At 41.5% G+C, this 14,757-nt stretch overlaps 1 protein-coding gene across 5 annotated transcripts in view; it reads right to left on the bottom strand.

The window, feature by feature from the left end:
- Positions 1 to 734: 734 nt before the first annotated feature.
- rad23ab (RAD23 homolog A, nucleotide excision repair protein b) overlaps positions 735 to 14,757 on the bottom strand; it is a 14,674-nt gene continuing 651 nt past the window's right edge. The window contains exons 1-10 of one of the 5 annotated variants that reach the window (XM_032525193.1): positions 14,488 to 14,560; positions 10,757 to 10,838; positions 8,910 to 8,989; positions 7,413 to 7,876; positions 6,413 to 6,459; positions 4,542 to 4,669; positions 4,336 to 4,453; positions 3,983 to 4,197; positions 2,354 to 2,500; positions 735 to 1,245 (exon numbers count right to left, since the gene is read on the bottom strand). In XM_032525193.1, coding sequence (XP_032381084.1) covers positions 1,132 to 1,245; positions 2,354 to 2,500; positions 3,983 to 4,197; positions 4,336 to 4,453; positions 4,542 to 4,669; positions 6,413 to 6,459; positions 7,413 to 7,876; positions 8,910 to 8,921 — 1,245 coding nt within the window. In that variant the 5' untranslated portion in view covers positions 8,922 to 8,989; positions 10,757 to 10,838; positions 14,488 to 14,560 and the 3' untranslated portion in view covers positions 735 to 1,131. Of the gene's footprint in view, positions 1,246 to 2,353; positions 2,501 to 3,982; positions 4,198 to 4,335; positions 4,454 to 4,541; positions 4,670 to 6,412; positions 6,460 to 7,412; positions 7,877 to 8,909; positions 8,990 to 10,756; positions 10,839 to 14,487; positions 14,561 to 14,757 lie in introns of those variants that run through there. The other 4 variants (XM_032525190.1, XM_032525189.1, XM_032525192.1 and 1 more) reach the window with 4 other exon arrangements.

Here is a 14,757-nt window from a genome sequence, read left to right as displayed (position 1 = left end):
TGCTTCTTGTTTTGTTAAATTCTATGATGGCTAAGGAACTTTTTTTCTAACTTTTGTAGGGCTTTATGTCAAACAAAAACGCAACAAAAGTGTCAAAAAAAAGGTAACAAAAATGTTGGGAAAAAGCAACTACAATGTCAGAGGAAGCCACAAAAAAGACGGAAAAAGAAACAAAAGTGCGAGAGGCAGTAAGACAGTCAAAAGGTATTTTACTTTTTCAATCAAGGAAAAGCATGTCAATAAACTGTACATGTCTGGCCCTTGATGTGATTCTTATTTTCCAGTGTGGCCCTTTAGTGAAGTGAGTTTGACACCCATGCGTGGTGTATACTACGGTGGCCAACAGGTGCAAACGCACCACAACTTAATGAAACACACGCGAATAGACAAAACACAAGCAAATTAAGAAAACGCCTTCATAAATTTGACAACACATGCGCGGCATTTAGCAAACGCGCCGCAAAGACACACAAAATCCAGCTGTTCCACTTAGCGCTCCCCCTAGAGGCCTGGAGAACTTCCGTTGTGTAATCTGGATGCAGCGGTTTTTTGTTGCATTTGTTTTTGGGCATTGTGTGCTTTTCTTTTTGCATCGTTTCTGTAATTGCAGCCCTTTGGCTAAATGCTACGCATGTGTTGTCACATGAAGGAAGGTGTTTTCTTAATTTGCTTGTGTTTGGTCTTTTGTGGCATGTTTTATCATGTTGCAGTGCGTTTGCCCCGGATGGCCACCGTAGTATACACTTTATATGTACAGTAGTCAAAATTTAACACATCTTCTGCAGGCAGTCTGTGTGCTGACTGCAGAGGAAACCTTATGTTTCCTAGCCGGACTTCTCTCAGTGTGGTCACTCGGCACAAGCGGCAGCATTTATGATATCAGCAGTGAGGCGCGGCTCCGTTTTGAGCTGCTATGATGATCGTCACGGCTGAATGGAGGGTAGGCAGCACAGCTAACTTTCAACAGCACGTCTTCGCCATCACCATCACCATCGTAATTAGACCACAGTCACATGGCATAAAAAGAACAGTCCTCCACCTCTCCTGTTAGTCCCTGGTGGAACCTGGTGTAGGGCGGTCTTCTACCCTGCGGCCCTCTGTTGAACGGTGATGTGTCAGGTGAGGTTGTGGTTACTCGTCGTCCCATGTTTGCTGTAGCAGGAAGTTAGCAGCTAGATTCTCATTCTTCTCGCAGGCGAAGTAAGCCTGGATGACTAAGCCTTCTGGAAAGCCCAGCGCTTTTAACTGGAACACAACACACATGCTCATGTTACACACATACAAAACAGTATGGCTGTGTCTGAGACGGTTACTTGCAAGGGCGCGTACAGTTATGGGGCACTCACAGCAATAAAAAGACATTCAGCGGTTTGTCGCAGGGTGATCCTATAAAAATGAAGTGAAACGTCATGATTGACAGCTGTGATTAACCGCATTTGGGCAGGCAGGTATATGGGCGGGACTCTGATACTGAAACTCCAACAGGATGATGGCATCCGTATCCATATTTTGGCTTAACTTTTTTTACAGTGGGAGAAAGTGGAGATGTGTGGTCTATATTTTTTAACAGTCTATAATCACAACAGGATATAGGAATACCAGATAATAAGTAAGGAATAATGAAGACTAGAGCGATGCGGTCATTGTAGCGAATACAACCCCGACAGGGTGATGCAGGACCACATGGCGAGTGCTCAGAACTGCGTCCATGGCAACGCTCTGCAATGGATGGCAATGGTCTGTTATACCATATAACCATAATAACCAGATTTTACAAATTTAACAGATTTACTTGTTCACACATTGCTCCATGACTGCACACCATAGACTATAATCAAAATAGGAAAAATACAGATACATGAATAGTTACCTTCAGTATACTAATCTTTTCTTGTTGAAAAAGAATATATATTCTGCTACAGGTTTGTGTACTTGCAAACGCCAATTTAACCCTGTTTTGATCAAAGCGCAAGTTGTGCAATTTTCCAGACAACAGGACAAATCAATGAGAGCAAATAAAAGACATAAGTCTATGCTGATGTTGCTATGTGATTGTTTCTATGTGAAGTTTTTCAACTTTAATATCTCAATTTGACCATTTGAATTGAAGCAACCTGACTGTAATTTCCTTTTTTTATTCTGAAACTAGAAATTTTTACATCTGAATATGTGACCGTTAAAAAAATATATACTAATAATGTGATTTCAAGGAGGTGACATCGGAACAAATACGTTCAGATACATGGTTTTCAAAGTAAAATATTTCAATATCAAGTATTCAGTTGCTGTTCATATTTGAAAATACGTGTGTCTCTTATTTGCTCCCATACAAATACAGACACTGGTGACTGACCCTCTCAATGGCCTCCTTTTCCTGCGGGGTGACCCGGATGTAGTTGGTTTGTGGTGGCCCCTGAGCCTCGGCCCCGTCCCCCTCCGTGTCTCCGCTTCGTGGCTCATTCAGCATCTGCACAAACCGCTCCTGGTGCTGCGTGATTTGCTGCAAGTAACACATACAAACAATATAAATACTACAGTTAACATACAGGGCCCCAGACACACACAAACAGCAAACAACTAATTGCAAAAGTCATTCAAACAGTAGGAGACATGGGAAACTGACTGACATGGGTTTATCAGGCGTACTGTAATTGGTCAGACTCTTGTCAAATAAGTAGATCAGTCACAATTGCTAAATATTTAAATACATACCTGTTTTGTATTTAGATCAAATAGATGTATCAAGTAGTATATTACTTCAAGTGTGTGTGGGGGGGGGGGGGGGGGGGGGGGGGGATTTTCGCACAATTACAGATGTTGCTCTTATTATGTCCAAACTCAAAACCTATTTGTTTAGAATGACTTTTAATACCTAGTACTGGGGGGCCAATTTCACCCTCCTGTTTCTATGTAACCTTTTCTGATATTACGGTTTTCTGTTTCCTTCTTTTTGTCGTATGATGTGTTGTTTTATTCTTGTTTTCTGATGTGAACCACTTTGGATACCTGCTGACCGCTGTAAAGTGCTATATAAATACATTTTGATTGATCGATTGATGCTTTCATGTTTTCAAGTGACTGCCACCTTTACATTAAGGGGTCCATTTCAAAATGCTCTTGAAGTAGCAATAAAATGGGTTTGAGGAATAAGACACTCCTCCTATAAAGAATACTGTACCGTACAAAATGGTGGCTGCAATGAAATGCAGCTCACAGATCATCTCTTACCACTCTGATCAGAGGTTTTGGAAATATCTTACTAACACCCCTTTTATACCGATGGCTCTACCAGGGTTTTACCCAGGTCGACTATGTGTTTGAATGGGGTAACCCTCCTCCACCTACTCAGCTTTGTGACCCAGGTCGCCAGGTGGGTTTTATCAGGGTAGACTAGGGTCGATTTTAATCGACCTGGGTCAAACAAAATAAAAATAAATAAAAAAGGACACATTATGTGATTGGTTAGAAATGACAGTGGGGCAGTCGTCACAGGTCGTCACTATGTTTGCCATTTTTCAAAAAACATAAATGTTGTAAATGTCTCACTGTGCTTTCACCATAGACTGTATAGAACTAGGATTATTACAGGCAGCTTTAACAACAACAAAGCGGAGCGGTTCAATTCTTTCTGAACAGTCGGCTGGGAGTGGGTGCCCTGCAGAGTTGCGGTAGCAGAGTTTAACAGGCAAAACGGCCTGTAAAGACCCAGCAAAAATAACTTTCTCTCTCTCTCTCCCTCTATCTGGTGGGTAGCAGTTCAGTGCGGCTGCTGCAGTAGCGCAAATCTCTCTTTTTCTCTGTCTTTTTTAAAAATGAGTCCAATTGTCCATGACCAGGGATATACCCATGTCAAACAGCTAGGCTTGAATTTCCAAAAGGAGGGTTGAACCCTAATCAGACATCCCTAGCCCGACCCTGGTAGGTGGTGTGAAAGTGGTATAACAGAAAAACAGACAAACTATAATCCCAGGCAGAAACCCACTGCAGCACGGTGAGTGTGCTGGTGTGGTACCTGCAGCAGCTGCGGGTTGTCTCTGCCTAGCTGCTGCAGAAGGGCCGGTAGGAGGGCCGGGTTCTGCTGGATGATCTGTCTCATCTGCTGGAACTGAGGCTGGTTCCTCAGGAACTCCAGAGGGTTCTCTGTGGGGGCGGAGCCTCCGCCAGCAGGGGAAGGCTGGCTGCCAGACACCGGCCCTGCTGGGGAGGGAACGGGCTGGTTACTGGTAGTGTACTAGTGTGTACATTTTCTTGGAATAACCATTTAGGACAGTCTTTTCCTATATATGTATATACATATAGTCTACATAAACAAAAGTGACAAATGTGTGCTCTTACGGTTTAACGCTGCTGGGGGCTGCAGTGGTTCTTGTGTAGCAGGGGTGGGGGGGTTGGCTGGAGCACTTTGTCTAACTGGCTCCGGAGGGGGCAGATCACTGGCCTCTGCTGGAATACCCTGCATTTCACAAACATGTACTTCACACTCTAGCATTCAGTGGCAGACGGGGCTGGGAATAAAACACACGGGCTGGTTAAATCCTCACCATGAGTAGATACTCCACAGCTCGGTCCGGGTTGTTGTAACTGGCTCGGAGCGCGGCAACTACCTGCTCTCGCTCATAACCCATGCACATGATCTCTGACACCAGGTTCTCATAGGCTGGGCCTGTCACTGTGGAAACAACAGAACGGGCATGAAAGAGACACAGGAGAGAGACAGTGAAAGCAGGGACACGTTCAATCTCTAAACAGTGTGCACTGTTTTGTTACGGTTTCCTGGTTTAACAACATGTTTCCTCGGAACAGGGTAAAACGGCTTTGAGTTATGCTTTTTCTCGTTTGTCACAGGTGACACCCAATCAGCAGAGACATGTCTGTAAACTTATGTTTGGTATTAAAAAGGCACAGAGCTTGCGCACAGAACAGGGTGCTCAACACACCCCTGTTTCAGTTTGGTGTTGCTACATTTTGTCGGGACTGAACGTGGCCCTGGTTGAAATGAGGAAGTTGATTTTGGAATCCTACGGAATAGTTATTACATGTCACATATTGGTTTTTTTTAGAATGAGTTTGGCTAGTTAGAACTGGCATCAATTGGTATACATTGGTATATAAGTGGTTAGGGCTGCAACTGATTCAACATTGTTGCATTTTTTTTTTTTTGGTTTGCTTTGCTTTCACATCCCACTTTATCAAAGGCACCAAAAGTGTAAACACACATCACACAGTCGAGACGGTCCCGTGTTTATGGGACACGAAATCCAAAACTTGCTAACACTTCTGGGGCCCTATCTTGCACCCGGCACAGCACAAAGCCCAAGGCAAGTGTCTTTGCTAGTTTAAGACCGACGCATTTGTCGATTTCCGGTCCATCGCCCACGTCGTTTAAATAGCAAATGCACATGTGTCCACGTGCATGCTGGTCTTACAGGGAGGTGTGTTAAGGTAAACTCTTTGTGTATTGCTATCTTGAAGCAGCAGGAAGCCATTTACTAACAAGAACCTGGTCTAAAGTCAGTAACACAGCATTTCATTGTTATTTTAACAGCAAATTAGTAAAATGTGCCTAGGCTTATGGACAGAGCACGCACACTATGCGGACATTATAAAATTAAAGCCTTGAATGTCTAATAAATGGTATAATTTTACTCTTTTTCAGGCTACTCTAAAAAGGAATCCTGACCTTATGTCAGCTTCATTCCAAGTCTGGGCGAGGACATATGGCCCGAAAAAAACAGAGCTTTGGGAACTGACATGTTGTTTTTAGAGAATAAATGTATTGATTGAATAAATTATGAAGGGGGATCAATTCAAAAAAAGAAAAACAGAGAAAATACAATAAAAAAAAAAAAAACAGTACTACATTGCACAGGAGAAGTAAAAGCGGACGGACGGACGGACACACACACACGCGCGCGGAAGTGCAGCAGCACGCAAACATGCAATAGATTGCATCCGCCAACATAATAGCAATGCTCCAAGGTGCAAACATGCCTGGCTGTTAAAGGGAATGGGAGATGACACTCTGATTGGTTTATTGCATGTTACGCCCAAAACACACCTATGACTTAACAAAAACACCAAGGACAACCTTTTTGAATCATGTGCCTGGCGCACGGACCCTTTTCACTGCTGTCAAACTAGCAATAGTGGATTTGGACTTGCAACACACCTGCGCCGTGCACTTCGATCGTTAAAATAGGGGCCCTGGTCTCAGAGTGGGATGATGGAGGGAGGAGAACAGGAAGAAACACTTGTCTTTTGATGTGGTTGAAAGACAAGTCATACTATCTAGATCATTCAAACATCAACCAGGCACTAAGGGTTTAAAGCAAAAAGCAAAAGCAAAGTATAAGCAGTACAGTGATATGCTTTGAATTTATGAAAGAGGGAAGCTACATCATAGATATATTACCCAGTATTGACGCTGCTTCTTCAAGGAGACCCAGTTCATCAACGAGGCTTTGGAAGAAAAGAGAAAAAAAATCAACATTCCAAAGAAACAATTACAATAAGCATACATTTTTAAAAGAGAAAAAAAGACAATTAAGGTTCAAGAAAAAGACTCAAACAAGTAGAAGTCCACCTAGCTCTGTGAGGCAGCTAAATGCTAACATGCTCACAGTGGCAATGCTAACATGCAGATGTTCAGCGGGTACACTGAACAAAATTATAAAATGCAACACTTTTGTTTTTGCCCCCATTTTTCACGCGCTTAACTCAAAGATCTAAGACTTTTTCTATGTACACAAAAGACTTATTTCTCTCAAATATTGTTCACAAATTTGTCTAAATCTGTGTTAGGGAGCACTTCTCCTTTGCCGAGAAAATCCATCCACCTCACAGGTGTGGTATATCAAGATGCTGATTGGACAGCATGATTAAGTGATGATTTTATTGTGGAGTGCCTTAGGCTGGGGGGGGGGGGTTATTATGTTCACCAACTTCATTTAGCGTGTGAGCATGCTGGCTCACTAGAATTAAACACAAAGTACTATGGCTGATGGGAATGTAATTATGTCATAAGGTATTTGGTCATGAACCAGAAGAAAGGATCGGAGAAATTACAAAGTTTTGCAATTTTTCCTGCCTGCCTCTGTGACGTGTAACATCAGACAGCCAATCACAGACCAATTGGGACCAATACTTGTTGTTCCTTTAGTTGTTTAGACACAAAAACATAGGAAAATTGGATCCATGCTGAAAACCCTTTAAGTTATTCTTTAAGGTTTTTTTAAGCCATTAGAACATTCGAATTACATTAACCACCTAAACCAGGTTTCCATTATTACAACACGAGCTTTCCTTGCTAACCCAGGTTTTCTAACTCTTCTGTGACACTTTGAGCAGGTGTCTTGGACAACCCGATGATGAACTAAACCCTTCACTGTATGTAAACAAAGGTTTCTCCCAACCTGGAAGCAATGGAGTGGACTTCTTCAGTGGCGGATGGCTCATTCTCCGGGTCTTCCCTCAGCTTTTCTTCTGGCTGGGGAGGTTCTGGTGTGGCAGTGGGGCGGTCTGCGGGGGCCGAGGTTGGAGGTGTCTGGACAACTTTGGGAGCTGGAGCTGGGGCCGAGGCTGGAGTAGCAGCTGAAGCAGAGGCTGGAGCTGAGCCTGGGGCGGCTGTGTTTGAGTCCAGAGCTGCTGTTGCTTCAACAGAAGCCAGGGCGGTGTTTTCTGGCACTGGAGGCGGGGAGCAAGGCACCGACTGTGGGGTAGATGTGGGTGCAGACGCTGGATGCGTCGGTGTGGATGGCTCTTGTGTTGTGCCAGAGGCGGGTGCTGGGCCTGAAGCAGAGGGTGGTGCTGGTGCTGGAGCCACAGCTGGTTGGGCTGTTGGCTGAGGTGCTGTTTGTGGAGGTGGGGTTGGTTTAGGCTAAAAAAGAAATTTGGGAATTGATCATAGTGGTATGGATATAATGATTAAAGGGGGCAGTAATGCATTGTTCATTTCACTCAACTAGGCAGTTAAGTTTGTAAATTCCACAGTTATATTTCTATATCAGTATTATTGTAGTCTCATATTGGCAGCTCTATCTCCAAAGCGCTGCGGAGGAAGGTCTGGCTACTAGTCCACACAACATTCCTGGATAGGAGAATAAACAGTCAGGGGTTGTTTGCATTTTCTTTAAACCAATCACAATCATCTTGGGCTGCGCTCATCTCATTAACATTTATTGATGAACAATCTTAAGGTTATTTTAATAGCTTAGTATTCTGTGCAGTAAAAAGGAATGTATAAAGAGTTTAGGCCGCCCTACATGTTACTGTAGGCCCAGTTTAATATACAACTCAATTGTAAACAATATGTAGTAGAGGGTCCATGGAGATTGTCAAATAAAAAAAGTCTCCAAACAGAGCTTTGAAGAAACCCTTTTCACTTTATTTTATGGTAAACATTCAATTGGATGTTGAGTTGAGTGAAGCTATTGCCGTGTTAACTGGATTAGCTGCACACGTGATCTCTAGCCGTGATCGTCGGGGGGGCGGGGAGAGACCATGAAGATCATTATTTTTTTCTCATTAAAGTCATCAGAAATTGTTCACAGTAACTCAGTCTGGGTCCAAAGAGCGGTCCGACATTAGGTGATGCCCACTGTAAATAAAAATGGTTTTCATCTACTATTTGTTTTCAATCCCATGTACTGTTCATTTTTTGCAGCCATTGCTAAGCAAGCTCATGTCATAGAAACTCTTGTACTTTCTGTAACTGTTCAAATTAGATGCCTACCAGGAATGGGATGCCCTGTGAGCTGCGGGGAGGCTTTTATTGTGAAATGTCTATGGAGGAAGACATTGACGTTCTCTTAATAGTAACCGTAATCACAAAAGTAAGAGACTGGAATTAATTTGTGGATTAAAAAAAACAGTATTTTGGTTAAAAGAAAAGAATCCAAAGAGACACTAACCTTGGTAACCATGACAACCACAAAGTTTTTCTCATCGATTTTGTACTCGTTCAGCGGGGTGTCATCATTCAAGATTTTGCCTGCAACATTCAAGCAGAAATTGCAAACGAGAAAATATTTTAGACACAATTTTTGAATAAGAAACTAGGATAGTCCAAAATATAGGAAGAATATAACATGAGGCAGTAACAGGTACACAGTGGATAAGCTGTTATCCTACGTAGTAATTTCTAGTACTGTGTTGTGTTAAGTAGCGGTGACCCTGAATAGTGGAATATTCAATGCTTCGATGGAAAAGAGCCTGATTTGACTCCCAGTCTCGCAGTCAAATCTTTGTAGCGCCGTAAAGTCCAGTTCAGAACAAAGATTCTGGAGACGAGTGTAAACTTGCTGCTACTTGCAATGGAAGCTGTCAGTTTACACCAACGCAACAATGAAAACAGTATAAAATAATCATAGCACATCTCCTCTTTACTTGCGTCCTAACTTCCGACATTCAGGTTTTTCCGAAGCAGGAAATATTGGCTTCAAATGAATGTGGAGACTGTGAAGTGGCGTATGTATGATATGCCAATTTGTATGCCGTTATTGGCATGTTGTCAAGACGCATACTCATTTTTTAGAGTGTTAATCAACGCCATTTGACTTACATTACGCCATAGCAAGTAGTATAAAAAGGTCAAAAAAACACGTGGGGAGGTTGGTGGGGTAGTGGATGGGTAAAACACAGGATTTTCACCTAGGAGACTGGAGATAGTGCCCCGCGTGTCACAATTCCTTCGTATCCAGCGTGTCACGTTTCATAAACTCAACCGAAATCATCTCCGTTCTTCTTTCCCTAAACCCAAACCGTGCGTCACGTTTCCTAAACTCAACCATCGCTTTCCTATCGCATGTAAGTTTATGTCCGCCGACATACACGCGGATAGCTCATAATGCAAACAGATAACACGCCACTTGCCTTAAGAAAGTCGGCGTGTATGTTTATGTAAAGTCATGATGTCATGTTGCATACCTGCCAGAGCTGCATTTCTAGTGATGAATCGGTAAAAACGTTTTATTTCTCTGATTCACTGCTTTGTTTTGACGACGCTCGCTCTCTTCAGTCACTCTCTAGGTCGCTCGACCATATTACCGCTAAAACCTCCCCTGCAACGCTCAAAATCGGTTTTGTCTTGTCTTGACTCTTTGAAGCTTTTAGTGAATCCTTTTAAAGTGGGTAAATGAATCCAACCGCCCCATTAACGGTCGCCCCCAATCCCTCAACCCACATGATTAGGCAGGGCCTAACAATTCTGATTCAAAAAGGAAAATTCTTACTTTTCACTTTTTTAGTTTGACCTCTAAACATTGATATATGGACTTTTAGCTATTTTATTCATCATCTAAAATCAAACTGTGGACTAATAATAACCAGTCGGAGAACACTCATCATTTGCAAGATGAGTCTTCCCACTGCTTTAGTAAGTATTCTCAACATCGCTTTAGTGCTTTAAGTAAGCGACAAAGCATGGGGTGTTCTAGTGGAGAGTCGTGTTGTTTTCCCGTCCATCATTTTCTACATGTGGACATCTTACATCTTACACCATGGCCCCATCAACATCCTTTTTAATTGGGTTTTAAGTGAGTCATTTTAACCAATGGTTAGGTTAGTTTCACAACCATTTAGCCAATGTGAATTCTAAGTACTACCTGTAAGGTACGATTTTGAAAGGAGAGTAAAAAAAGAAACAATGTGAATTGACCCAATACATCATTTTAACACAAACCAAGCCATGGAATAACTGAATATGATAATTAAATGTGTGTTTTGTCTGTATCTCCGTTAAAGTCATTGTCTGGCTCACCTGCATAGATGAGTTTTTGTCCTGTAGCAGGAAATGCATCTTTTCCTCTGTCCTTCTCTATTTTCTCCTTCAGGGCTTTGACCTGAAAAACATCGACAGAAGAAGCATCGATGTTAGTGGGGGGGTTCAGTGTTTTCCCTCGGTTTGAGGACGACTTACAGTGGTGTGAAAAAGTGTTGCCCCCTTCCTCATTTCCTGTTCCTTTGCATGTTTGTCACACTTAATTGTTTCGGAACATCAAACCAATTCAAACAATAGTCAAGGACACCACAAGTAAACACAAAATGCATTTGTAAATGAAGGTGTTTATTATTAAAGGTGAAAAAAAAACCAAACCATCATGGCCCTGTGTGAAAAAGTGATTGCCCCCCTTGTTAAACATACTATACTGTGGTTGTCCACACCTGAGATCAATTTCTCTAGCCACACCCAGGCCTGATTATTGCCACACCTGTTCACAATCAGGCATCACTTAAATAGGAGCTGCTTGAACAGTAAGGTCCACCAGAAGATCCTTAAAAGCTACACATCATGCCGAGACCCAAAGAAATTCAGGAACAATTGAGAAGAAAGTATTTGAGATCTATCGTCTGGAAAGGGTTATAAAGCCATTCCAAAGCTTTGGGAATCCAGCGAACCACAGTGAGAGCCATTATCCACAAATGGCGAAGACATGGAACACTGGTGAACCTTCCCTGGAGTGGCCGGCCGCCCAAATTACCCCAAGAGCGCAGCGACGACTCATCCAAGAGGTCACAAAACACCCCACACAACGTCCAAAGAACTGCAGGCCTCACTTGCCTCAGTTAAGGTCAGCGTTCATGCCTCCACCATCAGGAAAAGACTGGGCAAAAATGGCGTTCTTAAGGAGAAAACCACTGCTGAGCAAAAAGAACATCAAAGCTCTTCTCATTTCTCCACAACACATCTTGATGATCCCAAGACTTTGGGACAACATTCTGTGGACCGATAAGACAAAGTGGATCTCTTTGGAAGGTTTGTGTCCAAGTATATCTGGCGTAGAAGAACACTGCATTTCATAAAAGAACATTATACCAACAGTAAAATATAGTGGTGGTAGTGTGATGGTCTGGGCTGTTTTGCTGCTTCAGGACCTGGAAGACTTGCCGTGATAAAAGGAACTATGAATTCTGCTGTCTACCAAGAGATCCTGACGGAAATGTCCGACCATCTGTTCGTGTACTCAAGCTGAAACGAACTTGGTTCTGCAGCAGGACAATGATCCTAACACACCAGCAAGTCCACCACCGAATGCTGAAGAAAAACAAAATGAAGACTTTGGAGTGGCCTAGCAAAGTCCGACCTGAATCCTATTGGATGTGTTGTGGTATGACCTTAAAAAGCCGTTCATGCTTGAAAACCCTCTGTGTACTGAATTAGGACAATTCTGCAAAATGATGGGCCAAATTCCTCCAGGACGCTGTAATGTATGTAAATGGCTGTATTTATATAGCGCTTTTCCAGTCTTAACAACTGCTCAAAGCGCTTTTACATCTACAGGAACATTCACCATTCACAAACATTCGTACACTGTGGCCGGGGCTGCCGTACAATGCCACCTGCTCATCAGATAAACATTCAACACATTCACACTCCGATGCGCAGCACCGGGGCAACTCGGGGTTCAGTGTCTTGCCCAAGGACACTTCGACAATGACTGCAGGGGCGAGGATCGAACCACCAACCTTCCGATTGGCAGGCAACCGCTCTACCACTGAGCCACAGCCGCCCGCTGTGAAAGCCTCATTGCACGTTATCGCAAACGCTTGGTTGCAGTTGTTGCTGCTAAGGGTGGCCCAACCAGTTATTAGGTTTAGGGGACAATCACTTTTTCACCTTTAATAATAAACACCTTCATTTACAAATTGCATTTTGTGTTTACTTGTGTTGTCCTTGACTATTGTTTAAATTGGTTTGATGTTCCGAAACACTTAAGTGTGACAAACATGCAAAGGAACAGGAAATGAGGAAGGGGGCAAACACTTTTTCACACCACTGTAGGTGCACATCTTTGTCGGAGGGTTTAAGGGTCCTCCCTACAGAAAATGTTACATTTAACAAAAAATGAAGGAAAAAAATGCAATTTGACATAATTTTGGACCAATATTATTACATTATCTGTGTTTAAAATGTTGGAAAAGCTAGAGCAGGTACTAAATAAACAAATAAAACAATCAAAAACCTTAATTACAGAACTTGCCGAATAAGTCCACCAGAGTCCAACTACAACCATTAGTTCTGACAAAAGTAATTTAGTTAGTTTTGATGCTCCCGAATTATTTGACATAGGTGCTGCACCTTAGCCTTAAATTAGCAGGGAAAACCCTGGAGTTATTGAAACTGAAACAACATCAAATGTTACACTTTCAAATTAGAGTCAGTGTAAGGTCTGACTGTTGCTGCCGTCTACGGCGTAACTTCAACTGGGGACAGGGAGGACATGTTCCCCCCACTTTCCAAAATCCGGTTTGTGCCCCCCAAATTTCAAATTAGATTAATTTTATTTGATTTATACGTCTCGGTGATTGCCTCCTCTTTTAAGCAATTAAGAAATGAAGACATATTTTTCTTATACATAACTTTTCTGGTAGATAAGGCCGATACCGATACGAATATTTGGTTATTTAAAAATCTAATATGTCAATATATATTTATTTAAAAAATCCAGAAAAGTGTTAAAAAACATAAACAAATTCCCCTAACATTAGTTACATGTAGTTATTTATGAGTTCTCACTAAAATAATATGATAATAATTTGTTTTATTGTCACAAAAGAACAGAGGAACATCAAACTATATTCAAGTTCTGATAAATAAAACGTATAAAAATACAAACTTAAGATAGGAAACTTAAAGTCATTTGAACAAAAACACACTATGCAACGCCAACGCTCATAACATGGTTGACCATCCGTTTCTATTTTTTAAATATTCATTTATCAGAATAATTTGTCATTATAAATGAATTGGATGAAAGAATATTATTATTTTTTTAAATCGGACATTATAAATGCTGATACCGATAGATCGGAAAATGCCTAATATTGGCCAATAATATCGGCCCGCCGATATATCAGTCGGACTCTAGTAAATAAGCAAATAAACACAGTATGATAATCTTTCTTCACAACATGGTGTAACGTTATGGTCTTTTAAGCCAAATATGTAATCCTAATAATTTAAACGGTTTAACTCTCACGTTGTCCTCGAGTCAAAATTGACCTGTTTTCAAAAACCTCTATATCCGAAATATAGGTAACCAAATTACCCAAAAAGTAAGTACAATTGATAATACTTGATAACTACTTTCATTGAATTTTGAGTATTCAATTGTATAGCATTTGAAAAAATATAAAATGGTTTCATAACAGTCTCCTGACAAAATTATGACATACACACACCAGTGATTGTCCATCAACATAGCTTCCTGTGGTCGAAATAAATCATAATTTCAAAATGATGTATAATTTCCTATAAAAAGAGGCTTATTGGCCATGAATTCCAAAAAATAAGTGTGAATGTATTGGTAATAAGTTGGTGTTAGGGTTAGTTGTGTAGTGCCATGACTGTTATGGTCATTGTGAATCACGTGATGACACTTCACAGGAACCATTATTAGCTCAACACACCTGATATAAAGTACTCCATGTTACTTACTAAATGATATAACATTTCGAAATGCTGTGTTCTTAGCTCCTCCACAGATTTACTATTCATATATTCCCATTACTATATTAAAGATAGGAGGTTTACAATATTGCACCGTCATTCATGGTGAGACAAGACACAAGTCAAACACTGTCAAGCTCAGAGAACGTTTAAAGAACATTTCCGGTTGGTGTTTTCAATATAAACCCTCTATGTCGCACATACACTGTAACGTATACCAAGACGAAAAGTCAAGGAGGAGCCAGAATAATTATTTACTATACATTTCACTGTATTTAGCAAATGAAAACGTAACTTTGGTTACGGTGTTT

The sequence above is a fragment of the Etheostoma spectabile genome, chromosome 9 (assembly GCF_008692095.1).
Source record: "Etheostoma spectabile isolate EspeVRDwgs_2016 chromosome 9, UIUC_Espe_1.0, whole genome shotgun sequence".
Taxonomy (NCBI): Eukaryota; Metazoa; Chordata; class Actinopteri; order Perciformes; family Percidae; genus Etheostoma; species Etheostoma spectabile.
The sequence above is the reverse complement of the archived record's forward strand: the minus strand, read 5'-3'. Positions and strand labels throughout refer to the sequence as shown.